Genomic DNA, 21,766 nt, shown 5'->3' with positions numbered 1-21,766 from the left:
TATTTAACACTATTAACAATTCCAGGGTAGGCATGCAAATCAGAATACAGAAAAAATACCAAGATGAATCTGAGTCCTTCAACTAAGCACAGCACATAGAAGCACACAAAACACCGCAGAGTGGCACAAACAACATCTGAATCACTGACTACCACCTAAGAGTTTATACCACTCAAAAAAGTTGTGAGAATATGTGAGATTAGTATAGGGAGTATGTACAGTTTACTAAAGCATCATATTCATAAGAACTGTGTCTACACTGACAAGCAGTCTAGGCCAACAGGAACAGAGCTGGAGAGTGAACAGATGCTGTGGAGAAGCTGATATCCACACCATCCACATTTCAGGGGAGTTCTGTTTGTTTGGGTTTTTGTTGTTGCTTGGGGTGCTGGAGGTTTTTGTTGGCTTTGCGGGGGGGCATGTTTGTTTGGTTTGGGGTGGTTTTTTTAAAACGCATAGAGCTAGATCTAGTCCAAGCCCATGGATTCAATGCTCATTTGCAGTTAGACAGCATTTGAGACGCTGCTGGAGCACACTTTCCAGTTTAGTGTTATCCAAAAGGAATGCAGTCTGCATGCTCAGTGAGCTTCACAAGGTGAATCAAAGCACAGTGTGGAAACAAGAGCATAATTAATTTTGAAAGTGCACATTCAAACCAATGTGAGCGTGGAGTCACACTGAGATAACCATTCAGGCATGACCTAAAGTTAGGCTATTTTACCATCATGTCTCCTAAGAACCTTGATAAATTAAAAGCAAGTATTTCAAACAGGAAATTAAAAGATGTTTTCAACACTGTTAGAACTTCCTCATTTGCAAAGTAACACACACAAGAAAAAGAGTAATACTTTGGTATGTAAGGGGCCCTAATTGGCAGAATAACGGGAAAACTGCAGAAAGGGACTTGAGGATTAGTTTAACCAGGAATCAAATTCTAAATTAAAAAGTGATAGAGGAACATTAAAAGACACACAGCATCTGGGAACAAATTAGCAGGAGTATTATATGTACAAAGTAAACAGTATACATACTACTGCAACAGACACTGGTGAAGATTCTCAGCAAGAATACTCTGCCAGCTTGAGCATCATATTTAATTAAATATGCCCAGCTACTGTAGAGCATCCAGGTCAGAAATAAAGTTGCCAGGAGATGTAGAAAATTACTTAAAAGCGAAGTTAGACAGACCTGGTTTTGTTTATCTAGGTTAAAGAATAGTGGAACTTTCCTTGTAGGTTAAAAAACCCACAACAAATAAACAAAAAAATCATTTGCCCTTGTGTCCACTGAGTATGAGCCAAAAAAAATTTCAGAGGCTTAAGCTGCAGCAAAGATTTACACTACATATTAGGATATATACAATTAATGTATGAGATTCATACGAGCACAGAAATAGCTAAGTGCTGACAGAGGTTACCTAACAGGTTAGAAAGTTTCCTTTATTACATGAATTTAGGAATATCTAAATATACACTCAGCTTGAGATGCTGCTGTTTATAGATGGATCTCACAGTGAAAATACAGTAGAAGAGCTGTTGAGACCCATTCCAGGTACACATCTCTATAATTTTATACTTTTTGTCACAAAAATACATTCTTGATGTTTTATTTTAGTGTGTGTATACACACACGGAGTGTGTTTTCCTATATTTGTAATATTAATTTATTTTCAAAATTACACATTTCAAAAACGTGCATGTATTTCTCAGACATTACTATTTATTAAGGAAACATCATCATTCCCAGAGAATGAAATTTATCACTCCTTTAGTACATTTAAGTAGTTTTGCTTGTGCACTTATAAGCAAATAGGAAGCAAGGAAGGTTTCTTTGTACTCTCCATCTCCAAGTATCACCAGTATTCACTTTGAGATTTACCGTTATTATCGTGCCAGTTAAAGACTTCTGAGCTTCCAAAATTCTCTACCAAACAATTCGATAGTCAAATCCAACCTAGGTTTACAAGTTAAAACACAATTATCAATTAATCTCCAAATATAAAAAGACTATTAAAGGACCAGCTGGCATTTAAAAATTATGAAAGCCAACACTGTTCTTTGGCATCAGCACTAGCTGGTGTTGCTAAGCTACTGCTGCTGCCCAGACAGTTATACACCATCAGGTATTTAATTCATGCTGGCCAGTAATCTGAAGGGGGGGAAATAAAAAAAGCACCCAAAATGCATTTTCACACCAGTAAAAGTCAAATCTGAACATATGAAGTGTAATAGAGGTTGTGTCCATGATCAAACGGTGTACAGAGAAAAACAATTAGCTTTTGGTGCTGTTTTAAAGTCCATGTTATCTTCACTTGCCCTGCTAATTTATTTGGTTTGGTTTTGCTATAATGTAACTATTATGTATATAAGTTTTTTAAGATTATCTACCTCAATTTTTTGCCACTTCAGATGTGTGGATTTTGATATTTGTCAAATAAATGCCTTGATAAAAATCAGGAGACTCTGCTTCTGTGGCTAATGGAGGCTAGCAAATAAGAAAAAAAAAAAACTATCAGTAAGTATGGTAATTTTTTTGGCAGTTAGATTAGAGACTATGAAAATAACATTGTTTAGTATATGACCATTGTTCCAAAAATTTCTTTTGAGCTTCTGGCAGTCTCTATGAGATTATACTAGCAGCCTTTTCTTAATTCTTTCATCACTAATCACATTTATGATTTGCAGCTTCCAAATCCAAACCTGCATTTACTTTTTGGAAAGTAACCTAGCTAACCCAGGTACCACTATTATACTATTTAACAAAGGAAGTGCATTTAAAACTTGGAGAATACTGCCAAATACGTTGATAATCACAAACATCACCTCCATAGTGCTTTTTCTCTGGCTTGATTTCATTTTTTAGGACATTTTTTTAATGCCCTTAGCAAAGCTGTCTCATTTGGAAGTCAGCCTTTCATCTCTGTTGGTGCAGAAGGAGATAATTCTATTGGTAGAAGACAATTTTGACCTCTAAAGAATCATGTTCTTTTCATCGTACACTGTAAGCACAAACTTCATGACTGATGTTTCTTTCCTTCCTCATATAATTAAACTGGGATCATTATTAAGACAAATTACAAGTTTAATGCTTTCTGGGCTTTTGGGTTTTTTTCCCCCCTCTATGGTAAATGCACAAGTTGGAAAACTATGAAAACACATGAAAAAATATTTACCAATTTTTAATATCAGTCAAGAATTATCACATAGGATTCTGCAGAGACTTTGATCAACAATTTCAATAAAGGAGCTAAACAATGAAAAAAAAGCAATGAAAGAGAGCATAGGTCTACAGAACATGATTGAAAGACTGCAGGTGTTCAGTTTATTGATAGAAGGGACACTTGGTAGCTGCCTTCAAACATACAGAAGATTACTGTGAGGTAATAATTTCCCATGTCCACTGGGAAGAGGAGAAGGAATAATGGGCTTTAATTATACAAAGAGATGCTTGAAGAAGTAAAAAAATTACTTTCAAGACAGGCATAGTTAAGAACTGGAGCAGTTTACCTATAAAAAAAACCCCAGACAATTATCTATCAGAACTGGTTATATTTCAACATACTTGATCCTAATTTGAAAATGAATAACGTACTAAATTGAAACTCAACAACCACAGGCAAAAATGCCAAAGAATGACATATGCACAGGACAAGAGCTAGGAGCCCAGGCAACTTGACAAAGCACCAATGCCCAGCTCCTGACTTCTCAGCCCAGGAACTGGGGACCATTACTTTCACAGACAGAAAAGTTACTGCCAAAAAGTTATATTCTTCCCTTATCAAGAATAAACATTTTCTGTCTCTCACTAAGTTTTTTCCTGAACAACTAACTCCAATAGAAAAAAAAAAGAAAGACCATGAGAAGTCCACTTTTGAAAGATTAGCTGTCAGCTTATCCCATTCTAGTTTGTTCCAATATCATATTCTAGAAATCACCACTATATATATATTAAAAATCAAACTAACAATACAAAACAAACTAAACCAAAAAAAGAAACCAAAACAAAACAAAAAACAAACCAACCAAAAAAACCCAGCCCATTCCCCCCCAAAAAACCCACAAACCCCCAAAACCAACAACAAAAAAAACAGTAAAGGACTGTGCAGAGACTATTTTTAAATTTAAGATAATTACTTCTAAATGTTTGTAACTCAACAGGATTATAAACCGTGAAGCTATACATCTACTAATACTACTATTATAATCCTAGATTTCAATGATAATAGTCCTTGCATTATCTGTTAATACATTCCCTTAAGCCTTGCTACAGATCACTGGGTCAGTGAAACAACTAAATTCACAGTCCTCTGCAACATGTCACAGTTACTTTTAAAAGATATGTTATTTTTTATTATTAAAAGTTATTAATAAGTTATTTTTAAAAGGCAGGTTTGGTTAGAAGAAGTTTTAATTTCCCAGGCAAAGAAGAGTGAGACCTCATCACTACCACAATTATTACAGTTCTCAGAACATTTATACAACCTTGTTATCCAATGGTATGGCATATTTATAGCTTACTAAAATAACAGATCATCACTTGTCAGTTGTTGAAATACAGAAGGAACAGATAGCACATTTCTTAAGAAAGTACTTTTGGGATTGAGGAGGTGTGAATCCTGTCTGAGAACACACTATTTGCTTATCCTCATCTTCCCACTCCTCGGGCATTTCAAATGGCAGTTGGGGGAGCAAACATTTCTCCCAGTTAAGTGATAAAAGCATTCTCTCACAGACACCAAATACATTGATTTTTATACTAAAAATACATTTTGTTGCCTTACGCTAAAGTTATCAAAAAGTTAATGCCTGCTTCTGAGAAATCCAGTAAACCACACTTCATCCAGTTATAACTTTACATTCTAAAATGGCGACATGTGGTATCCTTTTTCATGCTAGAGACCCCACCTTTTCTAATGTACACACCTACCTTTTCTTTTTCAACCTATTCCTTGGGAATTTAATTGGAAAAGAATGGAACCCTTTTTTGAAAATCTATGTTTGTAAAATTATAAAATCACTTCTTATCTTCTTCAGGCCGATCTCAAAAAATATTTTTTACTTCACTGAAAGTATCATTATATGTATTTATACCATCAAACCGCTAATTTCCACAAGAGCCTAATGATTAATATAATCATTGTGCATTATTGTTAATCTGCAGGCTCCTTGTGGGTATCTAACAAATACAATTACAGTGACTGTTGAGTTTTCTCCTTTCAGAAAACACAACACTTCACAAAGCATCTTATTATTTTTAAGCGTTTTTACAACCTATTCACTTCTAGCATTTTCTATGGTCTATGCTGTTAGTCAGAGCTTCACATTCATCTGCTTTGTTTCATCCTGTAGGAATGCCTATAAGGTAGAACTTAATATAACTCTAAAACACAGAACCTATTACTGTTTGCTCTTAAGTAATAACATGTGAAACAGATGCCTGGTCAAACGCCTACTTTCTAACAGGTAAAGCTATAAGACTCACTTTTGCAGCAGCTGGTGACTTGTGAGATGTTGCTTATATTTTTGCCTGCTTTCATCAAATGACTCCTTGCTTAAAGACTTAACTTATTGGCCAAACAACAATCCAAGTCAGTTTCACTGTTGTATTCTATACCGGTTTATCCCAAATCTTTTTGCAAAACGTACTCCTAACATTGCTCTTGTCTATCGTAAACTCTACAGAATTACATCAGTAACAGCATAAATTATCTGTCTGAAATACTTCATCCTGAAGCACTAATACTGCAAGCAAAGGAAGTAAAAAATTCTGGGGTTTACTTCTTTGATGTTGTATGTTTAACATAGTGAATCAAGATACCAGAATTATTTCCAGACCTTTCTGAATTAGGGAAATATTGCTTAAAATATTGTTCTAATTTCTAAATGAGCTAGTTTTCAAGAATTTGGGCTACAACCTGTTACTACATTTTACTAGAGCGTTCAATTTGGCATCAGATTCTTTTTCCTTCTTAAGTCAATTGCAGTAGGTATTAGGAAATACATTGTCTCGGGACTCTCACACAGTTCCTAAATATACATAACTATAAACAAAACATCTAATTAATTCTTGTCTCCCAGAAGCTCTAGAGTTACGCACATGTAGACTTATTTTATATGGGAAAAATTCATTCTTCACAGGTCTATCTTGTTTCATTGATATTATGTAAATCATAACAGATGTGGATGAAGAGAAGAAATTTTCAGAATACCAAAAAATAATCACCCCTCCCCCAAAAAATAAAAATAATTGTTCCATAAACTTTAAAGATTGAAAAATAACTGTGACTCTCAAACTGACTCCTCTTTTGCCCATTACTTCTTATCATCTCTAATTTTCAAAATAGGTTAATTAACCAGATAATGCGAGATAATTGCTTGTGTAGTTTTGGAACCAAAACAGCTGATCCAGACAAAATCTCAAGTTAACCCCAAACAATTCATACTGTAAGGCAAGCTTTTAAACTATCAGGACACAAGAAGGAAGTGTCAAGTGGAAGGACATCTACATTTTGTCTAGCGATGAATTATAATTCCACAAGCAAAAAGTACTACTTCAGAGGAAGATTCAATGTCAAAAATAGAAAATGGTTTTGCTTCCTTCTACCTTCCTTCCAATTACTTTTGATTCACAAACCAATGAAGGATATGATTGAACACTTCAGACAATCCCCATCTAGAACTGACAGGTACTGTCACTGGGGATAACTTTTACTAATAGCTGAGTTGATATTCAGGCTTTCAGACATCGATTCACAGTAAGTTAGGTTAAGGAAGATGAGCACGTGGTCTATGTTAAGGAAGATGAGCACATGGTCTCTGGTGGACAGCAAAATGCCATTCTGAAGGTGGTTAGACTTATTATCTGTATAACTGTTTATCGTTTGTACTGTCATTATTGCTTTTACAGTAAAGGTACCTTTCCACTCAAAGGGCAAATATTACGTACCAACAGAAATTAGTCTGTCAAATCACAGCATGAGTTTTTTTTTAAAAGCTCAACAGAAAAGCTGCATTGACTATTTATACTACTTAGCTAGCTAAGAAAATATTTACTGAATAAACATAAACCTCAGAAAGAGATACTAATGCTTTAATATTGTTGCTAGTTAATGCATACTGCAATGATACTTCACAGGATATTTCCCAGGAACCAGATCAGGCAAGCGAAAGCCCAGGCAGAACCAAATCTAGCCAGGGGCATAAAAAACAATAAGAAAAACTTCTACAGATATGTCAGGGACAAAGGCAAGACTAGGGAAGTTGCGGGCCCTCTCCGGAAGGAAACGGGAGACCTGGCCTCCCAGGATATGGATAAGGCTGAGCTACTGAACAACTTTTTTGCCTCAGTCTTCACCGGCAAGGGCTCTAACCACACTGCCCAAGTCACGGAAGGCAAAAACAAGGGCTCTGCGAATGAAGAACTGCCCACAGTAGGAGAAGATCAGGTTTGAGACCTATTAAGGAACCTGAAGGTGCATAAGTCAATGGGACCTGACAAAATCCACCCACGGGTCCTGAGGGAGCTGGCGGACAAAGTTGCTAAGCCGCTTTCCATCATATTTGAGAAATCGTGGCAATCTGGAGAAGTTCCGGCTGACTGGAAAAGGGGGAACATAACCCCAATATTCAACAAAGGAAAAAAGGAAGACCCAGGGAACTATAGGCCAGTCAGCCTCACCTCTGTGCCTGGCAAGATCATGGAGCAGATCTTCCTGGAATCTCTGCTAAGGCACATGGAAAATAAAGAGGTGATTGGAGACAGCCAACATGGCTTCACCAAGGGCAAATTGTGCCTGACAAATTTGGTGGCCTTTTACAATACTGCCACAGGCTTGGTGGACAAGGGCAGAGCAACAGACATCATCTACCTGGACTTATGCAAAGCGTTTGACACTGTCCCGCACGACACCCTGGTCTCAAAATTGGAAAGTCATGGGTTCGATGGATGGACCACTCGGTGGATCAGGAACTGGCTGAATGGCTGCACTCAAAGGGTTGTGGTCAATGGTTCAATGTCCAATTGGCGGCCAGCGACGAGTGGAGTTCCTCAGGGGTCGGTACTGGGACCAGTGCTGTTCAACATCTTTGTCGGAGACATGGACAGTGGGATAGAGTGCACCCTCAGCAAGTTTGCCAACGACACCAAGCTCGGTGGCACGGTCGACACGCTGGAGGGAAGGGATGCCATCCAGAGGGACCTGGACAGGCTTGAGAGATGGACTCGCGCAAATCGCACGAAGTTCAACCAGGCCAAGTGCAGGGTCCTGCACCTGGGACGTGGGAACCCCAGGCACAAATACAGGTTGGGCGGAGAACGGCTGGAGAGCAGCCCTGAGGAGAAGGACTTGGGGGTGTCGGTGGATGAGAAGCTCAACGTGAGCCAGCAGTGCGCACTGGCAGCCCAGAAAGCCAACCGGATTCTGGGCTGCATCAAGAGAAGTGTGGCCAGCAGGTCGCGGGAGGTGATGCTACCCCTCTACTCTGAGTTCGTGAGACCCCACCTGGAATACTGTGTCCAGCTTTGGAGTCCTCAACACAGGAAGGACATGGACCTGTTGGAACGGGTCCAGCAGAGGGCCACGAAGATGATCAGAGGGCTGGAGCACCTCCCCTATGAAGACAGGCTGAGAGAGCTGGAGTTGCTCAGCCTGAAGAAGAGAAGGCTCCGGGGAGACCTCATAGCAGCCTTCCAATATCTGAAGGGAGCCTACAGGAGAGCCGGAGAGGGACTCTTTGTCAGGAGATGTAGTGACAGGACAAGGGGTAATGGTTTTAAATTGGAAGAGGGGAGATTTAGATTAGGTATTAGGAGGAAATTCTTTACTGTGAGAGTAGTGAAGCACTTTGTAAAGAGACTCTCCCCAGCCTTCCTGTAGGCCCCCCTCAGGTACTGAAAGGCTGCTATGCTCCAATCCCCTGATCATTTTAGTGGCCCTCCTCTGGACCCGCTCCATCAGGTCCATGTCCTTTCTATATTGAGGGCTCCAGACCTGCACACAGTACTCCAGGTGAGGTCTCACCAGAGCAGAGTAAAGTGGCAGAATCACTTCTCTGGATCTGCTGGCAACACTTCTTTTGATGCAGCCCAGGATGTGATTGGCCTTCTGGGCCGCAAGTGCACATTGCCTGCTCACGTCCAGCTTCTCGTCCATCAGCACCCCCAAGTCCCTTTCCTCAGGGCTGCTTTCTAATACCTCATCCCCCAGTCTGTATTTATACTGAGGATTGTTTCGGCCCAGGTGCAGAACCCTGCACTTGCTTTTGTTGAACCTCATGAGGTTCATCTGGGCCCACCTCTCCAGCCTGTCCAGGTCCCTCTGAATGACGCCCTATCCCTCTGGTGTATCGACAACACCACACAGCTTGGTGTCATCTGCAAACTTGCTGATGGTGCTCTCAATCCCTCTATGTCATTGATAAAAATGTTAAACAGTACCGGTCCCAGCACGGACCCTTGAGGGACACCATTTGTCACTGCTCTCCATCTGGACTTCAAGCCACTGAGTACCACCCTCTGGGTGCGACCATCCAGTCAATTCCTTATCCACCGAACCGTCCACGCATCAAATCCGTATCCCTCCAATTTGGCAAGCAGGATGTTGTGAGGGACCGTGTCAAAGGCCTCACTGAAGTCCAGATAGATCACGTCCATAGGTCGTCCCTTATCTACTGATCTAGTCACTCTATCATAGAAGGCCACTAAGTTAGTCAGGCAGGACCTGCCCCTAGTAAAGCCATGCTGGCTATCTTGAATCATCTCCATGTCCTCCATGTGCCCAAACATGGCATCTAGAAGGATCTGTTCTATGATCTTCGCAGGCACGGAGGCGAGGCTGACAGGTCAGTAGTTCCCAGGGTCCTCCTTTCTACCCTTTTTAAAAATGGGTGTGATGTTTCCTCTCTTCCAGTCCACAAGGACTTCACCTGACCACCACAACTTTTCAAGTATCATGGAAAGTGGCTTGGCAACTACATCAGCCAGTTCCTTCAGGACTCTGGGGTGTATTTCATCAGGTCCCATGGACTTGTATATCTTCAGGTTCCTCAGCTGATCACGTACTATGTCTTCACTTACAGTGGGAGGGACTTTGTCACCTTGGTCACTAACTTGTGGGCCATCAACAAGGGAGCTAGGAGGAAAGGGGTTGCCAGTGAAGACTGAGGCAAAAAAGTTGTTGAGAACTTCTGCCTCAAAGTATGGTCTGATGATAAAGCTTTATTTCAAATCTATGACCCGATTTAACGAGGAAGGAAGGGAAATTGTTAAGGGGAGGAAAGGAAGTAATTCTTAAATGACTTTCTAAATTCTTCAGGCCTAGAACAATCCCTCTTACACAAGTATAAATAGGACAAGAAGTACGTCTTTCAAGAACTCTTTGAAAAGACTAACGTCTCCTCTTCTACCAGAACAAGCAGGAAGAATTGGGTATATGAAGGACTTAGGTCTATATATTAAATGTGACTCCTACCTACTGTAGGAACATTACTGATATCCTTCTGAAAGGAAAACCATTGCTGGTACAGTTCCTACCTTCGTGCATAAAAGGCAACATGGAAAAGTCGTTAGCATTTTGCCCGATCTGCACAACATTATCAGGGAGAAAAAGTGCACCTGCCATCCTATCTGTCCTCTCCTCCAGTCTTGTCTTCACTATTCTCTCCCTGTACCATGCAGCAGGTTCTGTGGTAGAAGTGTCAGAGATGCATCAGAGACATCATGTGATCCAGCTGTAAGACATTCCTACATGTACAGACACAGTGATAACATGGACTCAAGGGATTGAGCTTGTTATTTTACTTGGGTTTTTTTCTCTCTTTTTTTTTTTTCCACTTGTGTTTTGTGGCTTGCTATGTTCAGGTTTTAATATTATTTTAATCATGAACATTATTTATAGCACTCGGATATATTTAAGTAAACCTCCATTCCCTAAGTCAACTTTTTTCAAGTATCCTTTATAACCAAATATTTGCAACTAAAACTCTGATAAATACTCTTCTTCGATGCCCCCTTTTGCTCTTTACATGTAATGAAAACGTATTTCACACGAAATTTCATTCTGTTTAGAACTACTGCAAAACAAAAAATTCAAATCTAACACATCTTGAATTAACATTGCTCTTTCAAGAAGTAGCTATAAAGGCAGAAAGGAGTACAAAGGCACCCATTTGGTTCAAGAGACAGGCTAATCAATACTTTCCTGATTATTACTATTTGCAATAGATACAATAACCTTTCAGAAACATGTACTTCTCAGCTGCCAACACGTCTGTATAAGCAAGCAAGAGGAAGCTCAACTACTCTTCAGCTGGTGACCCCATACTTTTATTAGGAGTTTTCTAAATTTATTTACCTTAAGATTATGAACATCAAAACTGAAAATTTCCACAAGAACGCTTAATTGGTCTTCTTCACCCCCCAGAAAAATTTCTACTTAAGGAAAAAAAATGTAAAGAATGAAGACAGTAGCTTGGTAGTCTGGATCGCTGGGACATGTGAAACAGATTGAGTTCCCTTCACCCCGACACACACACACAGGACTTGAGCCTTTGCCCTCTTCACACCTCGTGACCCGTGAACACTTCACTCCTACCTGTATAGAAACACTACATTTTTTTAGTCTGATTTTTCAACAAATTTTCAAAAGGTTTTGGATTTAGCCTCTGGAAAGCTAAAATTTGTTTGAACTATAGCTATCATCAATATATGACAAAACCACTTTCTACCAGTGTTATTTTCAGAATAACATAGCAGTCAGTATGCTAGCCACATGTTCACAGCGCTATTTTAAGGAGTGTGTCTTAGAAAGTTCTTGATGATTGTTTACAGAGTCAGAAATGGAAAACCTCCTACTTTAGTATCATTTATCAACAAATGCTTTCACTGCTATAACAAAAGAATACCATTCAGCTTAACTTTTCTGCTAGAACCACAATCCCTAGAATGCATAATAGATAATTACTTGGGTTTATTATTGATAAATGACATTGTCCATTGGTTCTTTACTATGAATGCTGAAATAATACTTTTTTTTGACTTTTTTTAACTAAAGAGTAGTCTTACTTTCTGTAATAGGCCAAAAATCTACAACAATTCTTAAAAATAGCTGCATTCACAATTTCCATCTAGATGAAAACAAGTTTGTTTTCTGAAGAGTGAATGTAAAAAAGTGACATTATAAAGCTCTATGTTTATTATGTCTCAGTGCCTCTGGATTAAGTGCGTTCATCTTAAAAACACCTGTTTTTACCTGTCCTGGCATTGAAAGCTTATCTAAAATCTTCACATTAAGTCATGCTCTTTTCTGCTACAAATAGTTGCAAAAACAATCTCATAAGTAAATTACATCCTTACATGAAAATAATCCTGCTGAGATTTATAGGTAACAAGAATAACAAAACCGTCTAGTTATCAATGAAGACATTATTTGGTTGTTTTGCAGAACATAAACTACTCATGATGATTGAATCAAGAAAGTATGAAAGTTCATATTCAAAACTGAAAGCAAGCTTGCTAAGTTAGCAACTCTTATTTCATAAATTAGACATAAAAGTTTAAATGTGTCATGCTGTTTCAACTATCCATGTTGTAAAGCTGTTGTAAAGATCAGAAATCAAAAAGTTACATTCAGTTTGCCTCCTCCAAGCAAAAAAATACATATTCTTCAACTGCTTACATTTTCTCATTTTAATCATAACAATAACAAGCAAGTCTATACTTGTTAGAATATTGTAAAATCATTCCTTTTTTTTTTTTTTAATCATAATCTATCTGAAAATAACGTCTCATTGTGAGTCATGGAGTGGTAATTCAGAGAAGTATTTCTCGTTTACTGCAACTTAGCTCAAAAGTACTCAAAATTTTCAAAAGTAACACACACAAAGCACTGGTATCTAATCCTCAGAACTGGCTATTTCACTTGGTGCAAAAGTGAAAAAACTACTAATTTAGATGTAACCAGTAGTGAGCACAATTGTGCCTAGTAGAAAGGATTACCAGTAATTTGTAGGGAGTTCCTATCCTCTGGATAATACGGGAGTTTTCAGATTGGCCTTGCAGGTTCTACTTGATTTAGGCAAAGAGTGAATGGAACAGGAGCAAATCTGTTTGCAAAAAAAACGATTCTTAGGAAGAGAGCATCCACACTATACACATATTGGATGGGTGACTACTTCAGAGCAGTTCAAGTTCGGTCCCAAGACTTAATACTTACTAGGAGTCAGACTGCATTTTCTGTGCTCTTTAAAAGCATGTCTTTTGGTTTCATTTTATCTCCCATGAATCAAGTTTGCGTGCACTGAGAATGCTCCACAATGTGAATGGTGAGTGGGAGCACATACATGATCAGAGCTAAAAAGTGATATGGGCAGACTACCAAAAATAACAATGACAAATTATAATGGAGAGAGAACTGAAGTTTCAAACAGCGTGAGCAAGTACTTTTTGAAGAAATTATGAACACACTTTTCTTACAAATCTGGATTGTAGCCTCTGGTTATGGGATAGAGACACTGATTCTGTGACTTTGTCAAAGAGGCAAGGCTTTGCTTTGGGGTATTTTGATCTTGAAATATTTCCTGCATGGAAGTTATGATGTTCTAAACTATAAGCACTGCTCAATTATAAACTCCCTAGCTTTGCCACATAGTATTTCTTTAATGCAGTGTGGTTACTCCTATAGAGAAGAGGTAATGGCCACACCATACTGTGCTGCTAGGAGAGTATCTTTCTTTAAATATACCACTGAAATAGTTATACTCTTGTAAGTTACATATTTCCATGCAGTTCACGCCTTACAGAGTCCCATTATCCGTTCTGCCCTTTGATTTCAGAAGGCATAGGAGTGAGCAGAAAAATGAATTGTGAAAGAATAGCTAATTAAGCATGATAATTCACAACTCATTCCTTCAATAAGTTGCAACATACAACTAAAATGGAGGTGTAATAAGTTCAGCAGCTGCTAATGACTGGATAATTGACCTCGGAAATTGCCACTTCAACTAAGCTACTTATCTATTCCCAAGTTTCTCAGCAGACTGTTACTGTACCACACAGCCAGTTGTAAATTCCAGGGCAGTATTTACTGTCACCAAAGCAAATGCTCATACATTTCCAGCATAAAAAAACACCTGGAAAGGACAAACAGAATTCAGGAAAGATATTTCATTCCTAAAGAATGAGACACACCCATCATCTTTCTACTACACATTAAAGAATAAAAAATAAAAAATAAAACTGTATTATTCTGACAACAATAAGAGACTTACTCAAAATGTAATATTGTTATACTGCAGTCTGGCTGCCTACAGAAAACTAAAGGTACCAGAACACAGGTAACTTATAATTATACAGGATTTTTAAAAAATTGGTGCTATTTCTTCTCTATAGATTGGATCCCCCCCATATTTTAATGGGGCATCTTTGCTTTCTTCAACTATTCCTTCCCCTAACACAGGAAGTTTTTAAGTTAATTTGCATGATCAAATGCTTCTCAACCCCACAAGGCTTAGGGAACAGAACATCCTTGAAACAATAAGAGCCGATTTGCCTCATGAAACAAATAATGCTGGCATCCGCAAGTCTGCTATTTTCCAGTGCACTGAAGACAAGAAGGTTACAAGAAGGTTACAAGAAGGTCTCAAGGTTACACTTGGCCCCAAATCCTCAGGAAGTAACAAACAGCCATTTTACCATGTATAGTTCAAACAATAAAAATGGAACACTGTCTTCTTCCTAATCGTTCCTCTTTCCAGCTGTCTAATTTGCTATCGTTCCATCTGGATATGGAAACAACATTTCCATCTGTGAATCCACTGTTCCAAAACCCTGCCTTACCTCGGATTCCACAAAGCACAAAGAATGTACTCCAGCCTTCTTACTCCTTATGATTATATGACACATATGATCTCTTATTGTACACCAACACCACAGGTGTTAACTGGCATCTAATAACAGGTTATAACAGCCTTGTTCCATTTCTTTTTTGTCTGTCACAATATCATCATGATATACAAGTCAAGAACACTAAGAAAATGAATAATGATCAGTTATCTAGACAAGGCAGGTTGCAATCTTCATGAATTTTATGAAGGTGAGAAGCAAGCCTAGGCAAGTGACATGGATAATTTTTTACTAATATTGTGTACCAGCAACATACATGCCTAGCAGGCTTTCCTGAGACACAAAATTACAGACAGTTGACTTCCCTTCCCAGCTTGCTCACATTTCAAAGCCCTGACAAACTCTCAAGGAAAGGCAAAGCATGCCTAAGGTGTTGGTAAATTCAACCCACGTCAGAAAAAACAGGAACAGTAGGCTAACACAGCAGTAGACAGTAATAGAGTCTCAAAGAATCACAGTTAGCGTAATTCTTTCACAAGTATATAAAAATGGAGGTTCCACTACAGGTAACCAAAACTCTCATTGCACATTGCAATTCTTTGTGAGGAGTTAACAGCCATCAGTCAAACGCTATAGTACCGCTTTCCTGCTTTCTCAGATTTACCATCCAATCTAGTTGCTCTTATGCTGTCCCTATCACAATAGCTAAAACCTGCCATGAATTGTTAGCCAGATCCAGTAGTCACTCATTTATTGGAAAGGAGACTGTGAATAGGCAAAAGACAGGTCAACAAATTGCTTGTAGGATTTGGAGGTGATCCATTTCCTGGTCTTCTAAATTTCATCAATCTAAAGCAAGGAACATTGAAATAACTGTTGTAGTGTGGGGGATGCATCATCCTTCAAGAATGACCTAAGATCTTCAACAGCTACATAGGAAAATCAGTTCCATTGCTCCCTGGGTCCAACTGTACTTGATAACCCGCATCAGAGGCCTGCTAACTCCTGAAGGGGAAAAATTTTTCAGTGCAGAAATTTATCTACTTAATTCCTAAAATGGTATTACCAACTACTATCCAAAAGAAGCCCAAAAGAACTTGAGTATTTACAGAACATTGTCTGAACCAGTAGCACACTTTAAAAAGTAACAAATTGTCCAAAAAAACCTAATCATCATGGTTATGGAGTCCACAGATTTGAAATCCACCATTAGAACAATCATTCACAGAGAAGAGATCTGGTCAGATAATCTTACCCAGATAGCTAATGACCTCTGTGGTTACAACAGATGTTCAGGAAATGTTTCTGATGATTTATGCCAACTCTAGAAAAAAAACAAGTTTCATCTAAGAAAGTTGTAAGTTAAGCACTCAAGAGATGTGATGGACATTTTGATCAAAACTACCTGACATCCATGCTAGTTTCATTTACACCTACAGCAGGTGGACAAGAAAGCTAACATTTAATTCCTAGATATAAATTGACCAGCTCTGAGACAAATAAATTTTATGTGTTAGCAGATTTTACAAGTTTAGTATATACAATATATATCACCCAATACTGGCAGTGAGTTTACTTTCTTTCAAACAGCTTAGCTCTGTTTTCACAGTAACAGACACTTTGTTGGCAGCAGGCTTTTCATGCAAATTAAAGCTTATTCCTCCAAGCTACAAATACCATGACTCTAGTACCTCCTTTATTTCACCTGACTATCCACAAACAATATTGGAAAACCCCAAAAGGGAAAGAAAAAGAGGAATGGAGGAAGGAAAAAAAAAAATCTGTACCTGAAATGGAGAAGGGATGAACACCCACAAGTGCTAAGAAATCATCTTTCTTTCAATCTCCCCTTCATTCCTGCAATGATTCTGCATAGGGACATGCTAAAACAACCTGCTGCATGTGAGGAACAGTCAGGATCACAGACTAGCAGAAAATTTTGAAAGTTAACTTCTCTGTGCATCATCTGAGGGATTTAAACCTCTTTTGTAAAATGTCATTGAAGAATAAAGAAAAGGCTCTACGCTCAGCTTTCTCAGTTACTAACGTAGACAAGTGTATAATGTATTTCACATTTTCCATGAGAGAGAAGTTGGATTTGAGTTCACCTTGACGATCTCCCTATATATGTTTCCTTTTTCAAAGAACACAAAAAAGTATGTATGTCACAAACCTTGAAGACATACTATATGAAAGACGCTTTTAAACCAGAGTACTTTATCTATTTTGAATATGGGATATGGATGAAAAGAGACAGAATTGAGAAGAAACTTAATAAAAAGAAGAGGCAGCACAAGATTTTCCAGCAACAAACTTCTACACAAAAATACAACCATTGTCAAATAACTATATATAAAAGAAGAGATAGCTTGTATTTTGCTGTATGTTCTAGGATTTCTAGTGCCATGGTATGATTTTAGAAACCTGGGTAATCTTATGATTTAACTTACAATTTCATTAATGTGTTCTTATACTAGAGATAAATCTAGTCTCTGAGGTTGGTAATTTTTTCAGAATGCTGGGATCAAGGCGGGGTGGGATAAACACTTAATTGTCAACTTCTAATAATTTCAAGAAATGACTGCAGAGAGCAATATTTGCTTTTGTAGTCATGCTAACATAGCTCTACCAGGCATGTAGTTCGCTAGTGTCCTAACACTGATATAGTAACCTTAAACATGAAGCACGCTTAGCTGAAGCATTACAATCAGTCTGGGCATGTACAAAGCCTGTAAATTATGAATTGCTGTATGTTTTGGATTCTAAATAGCAAAGAGTGAAGAAATATCTTCTCATATTCAAGCAACCATGGAACTCCAGGAGAGACAAAGAGTGTTGACACTGCTTTACTTTTGGGAAAAGTTTCGGTTACCTACTAGAACAGCCTAATTTTGAGAGCTATTCTTCCATGATCAAAATGAGGCTAATATTCAGTTCTTCATGTTCTTAAAAGGGTCAAAGACACTCACGTTCATATACCTTATAAGAAAAAGCATATACTATTACCCAACTAAGAGAATGTGAAGATGAAATTGCCCTTCTCCTGCAAGAAGGACTGCAATGGGAACAAACTGCATCACATTTTACCACAGTTTCTATGATCTTACCAATGATTTCTGCCTATGAAGAGAATCAACCAGTGCCTGCCCATTTAACCCCCAGATTCCCTTGTGCTCAATATGAGGTTGACTCTCATTAATTACCTTAAAATATCTTAATTTTAAAATATATAAATTTTTTTTTTCTCTTCTCTAATATGATGCTATAAAAGATTGGTGAGGCTACAACTGGAATACTGTGTCCAGTTCTGGGCTCCCCAGTTCAAGAGAGACAGGGAACTACTGGAGAGAGTCCAACGTAAGGCAACTAAGATGATTAAGGGATTGGAGCACCTCCCTTATGAGGAAAGGCTCAAAGAGCTGGGGCTCTTTAGCCTGGAGAAGAGAAGGCTGAGGGGAGACCTTATCTATGTTTACAAGAACCTAAAGGGTGGGCTGAAGGATGATGGAGCCGGACTCTTTTCAGTGGTTCCCAGTGATAGGACGAGGGGCAACGGGCACAAGCTGGAACATAGGAAGTTCCATTCAAATATGAGGAAGAACTTCTTTACAGTGAGGGTGACAGAGCACTGGAACAGGCTGCCCAGGGAGGTCGTGAGTCCCCTTCTCTGGAGATTTTCAAGACCCACCTGGATGCAGTCCTGAGTAATGTGCTATAGGAAATCCTGCTTTAGCAGGGGAGTTGGACTAGATGATCTCTAGAGTCCCTTCCAACTCTGACAATTCTGTGATTCTGTGATAAGATAAAGCAAAATGATTTAATTTATGGTTTAATTCTTCAAAGTTTTATGGAAATTATGGTGCCTTGTTCTTTAAATAAGCTCTCATTGGTATAATCATTCAATTTGATTCCAAAAAGAAAGCGAGAAATCAGAACCTTTCCTTGCATTTGATTACAGAAAATTTTCTGTGGAGTGTGATATGCAGCTTTTTGCCTTTTTTTTGTTTTTAAATCAGCTACAATATTATGAACATTAGGAAATTATTTTCAAAAACATTTCAAAGATTCTTAGCAAATTTTTGCAGCCTTCATTTACGCTGACAAGGTGGTTGGTGTCCAAAAGAATGCTCAAAAAGTGCCAATGCCAAGACATCCTGTTTTAGGATGTGCATGTCTAATGAGTAAGAACCACAGTATATTAACACACACACATCCCCCCCCCAAAAAAAAGTTTATAATTGCTACTTGAGCATCAAGCAACTCAAGTTATTTACTTCCAACAGGGGGAGTGTGAAGTCATTAAATACCTCAAAAGGCTTTTAGAAAATGCTGTGTAAGCAACTAAGCCACAGAAAGTTATTTTGGGCTCACCACACCTGAAAACTGCTCAATTTTTACCTTATTTCTTGAGATTTAGAGATAATGAGATTACGAGGAAAGTATGGTTCTTCTCATGCTCCGAGAGATCACTTATAAGGTACAATTTTATTTTTTTTTAAACAGCAAGATCTTAATTTAGGAAACAAGGTATACCTGCCTCATTCTGATAATACAGAACAAGGCTTTCTAGTCAAAAGTATTGCAATACTTTCCCTGTGCCTTCCACCAATTCACACCACAAGCTGGAATCATGGCTTTCTTCTCTATGATGAACAAGTAACATCTGTGAAATCTAACTGGAAAACATGCTTTCCTATGGGTTACATTGCACAGAGAGAGGAGCAGAAGGCATCCACAGCAGAAACCCAGCATATTTTAGAGCATACTGATAACCCCCTAAAGTCTCTTCTCACAAAGATTACAGGAGCAGGAGGAAAAAAAGGTATTATTGGAAAAGTTGTGCTTACTGGAATGCACAATCAGTTGTGTACATTCCTGCTTGGTCTGTCAAGATAAGAAACCAAATCTGCCTAAGCTGTGTTGATTTAGTAGCACATTAATATGTAAGCAGCCAGATTCTTAATTTAAAATTCACATCTCATCACAATGAACAGTTGCATATTAGCTTGCAGAGGCTCAAACTCAAAAGAATGTGACTATTGCAATATCAAGGCTACTTGTATAAACCAGTGTTTCTTTTAAAGATTACAAAAAATCCTGGCCAAATCAAGAAAAATATCTAAATAATTAATCCAAAACTACTCTTCTGCTCTGAAGGACTCGAAAAAATTATTGAGTAACTTGCTGCATAAAAGCATATTAAGCAGTTGTTTTTTCAAATTAGACCATTTCTGCCACATGCTCAAAACTGAATAATCCAAACCATTTATCTAACTTTCCTGGTTTCCAACAAGCACTTTTACAGCTGAAAACTCTCTGGTCCGTTAAAAGAGCTGAAAAGACATACTTGAAACCAGTAACGCGTTAAATTAAACGAAGCAAATCTTCACCAATAACACAGAATGTTATTAGTGCCCTCAGAAAAGTCTAATTCCTCATAACTGTCAAGTCCCATTTCACTGCTTATAAGAGAAACTTTCATAAATCAGCATTATACTAGTGCATCTATGTGTGCATTGTATCTGTACATACATGCAAATGCTGATAATCAGCACTGAGGGAGGCCACCTGAGTAAAGAAGAGTATCAAGGTTCGGGGTTTTTTTCATGTTTTTAACTCATGCTAGCAGGACACAATGGAAAGCCAACGAGAAAATCAGATAGGAGTCAGGACCCAGATTTGGGCATTTGTGTTCAGAACAAACGAGCCTTTCCCTCAGATACCCTGTCCCATGGGACCAACAGCCTCTCTCATGACAGGACTTTTGGGTGCCTCAAAGCCACGGGCCTCCTGGTTCTGTTGCACTCTTCTCAGCTGAGAGTTCTTCCATATCCTCTGCGCATCTTAAAATCTGTTCCTCCTGTGCTCGTCCCATTTTATCACCTTCAACACAACGTAGCTCGTGGCTGAATCTGCATCCCAGCACAACCCCGCGCCCAGACCTTGAGAAACGGCCGTACCTCAAGGTGAACTCTCAGACGGCGCCCAAGTCGGAGCCGACACAAAAGACGCCAGGGACAGCAAGAGCAGCCGGTGGAGCAGGCACCAAACGCTGAGGCAACGCCAAAGGTTGATTTGTTATCCCAACTTTCATCCGACATTGTTGATAAAACGCCGAACCACCCTGGAGAACCCTTCCGAAGGAGGCGACGAAGTGCCGTCGCACCGCTGCCAGGCTCAGCGGCCGGGGCCGAGGGAGCACGGGAACCTCCGACAACCCGCCGCGTCCCAGCCAGGGTGTCTCACCTGAACCGCCCCGCTGCCCGGGCGGAGAGAGCCTCGCCGGCGGCCCCGCTCCTCAGGGCCGCCCGGGGAGGGCGAGGGACGAGGCCCCGAGGCGCCGCCGCGGACCGGCAGCCCTGAGGCGATGCGCCTAGCGGCGACCGTTGGGCCCGGCTAACGGGGCGCGTGGCGGCACCCCTCCTCCCCTCCCCGCGCGCCCCCCGACTCACCGAGAAGCCGGCCCAGAAGGGGCAGGAGTGCCGGACGCGGGCCGAGGTGGTGAGCGCCAGGGCGGCGAAGCTGACGGCCACGATGAGGCAACCGAGCACCATCTGCGTGACCCCCAGGGCCAGCATGGCCCGCGAGCGGGCGCGGTGCTGCCGCAGCCGGGACAGGCTGCGGGACAGGGCGGCGGGGCTGAGGGAGCGCGACCCGCCGGGGGGCCGCGCCGCCGCCCCGCCGCCGCCCGCTGGCATCCTGCTCCGGGCCCCTCACGGCGCGGCCGGGGCGGCGGCGCCGCCTCCTCCTGCCCCCCGCGGGGCGGCCGGGCGCGGGCGCTGCGGGGCGGCGGGCAGCCGCGGCGCATGGAGGAGGAGCTGGCCCGCCGCGGCCCCGGCGGGCAGGGCAGGGCACGGCACGGTGGGGCGGCCGCCGCCGCCTCCTCTCCCCGCGGCGGGCGGGCTCGCCCTCAGCCGCCGCCGGCGGG

General features: G+C 40.2%; 1 protein-coding gene across 1 annotated transcript in view; it reads right to left on the bottom strand.

Moving 5' to 3' along the window:
- Positions 1-21,536, bottom strand: part of ENTREP2 (endosomal transmembrane epsin interactor 2) — a 146,171-nt gene extending 124,635 nt beyond the window's left edge. The window contains exon 1 of the mRNA XM_074155411.1: positions 21,291-21,536. Coding sequence (XP_074011512.1) covers positions 21,291-21,536 — 246 coding nt within the window. The remainder of the gene's footprint in view (positions 1-21,290) is intronic.
- Positions 21,537-21,766: the final 230 nt, after the last annotated feature.

Source organism: Numenius arquata, chromosome 11, assembly GCF_964106895.1.
Source record: "Numenius arquata chromosome 11, bNumArq3.hap1.1, whole genome shotgun sequence".
Classification (NCBI taxonomy): Eukaryota; Metazoa; Chordata; class Aves; order Charadriiformes; family Scolopacidae; genus Numenius; species Numenius arquata.
Note: the sequence above shows the minus strand (reverse complement) of the source record. Positions and strands in the feature narration are given on the sequence as shown.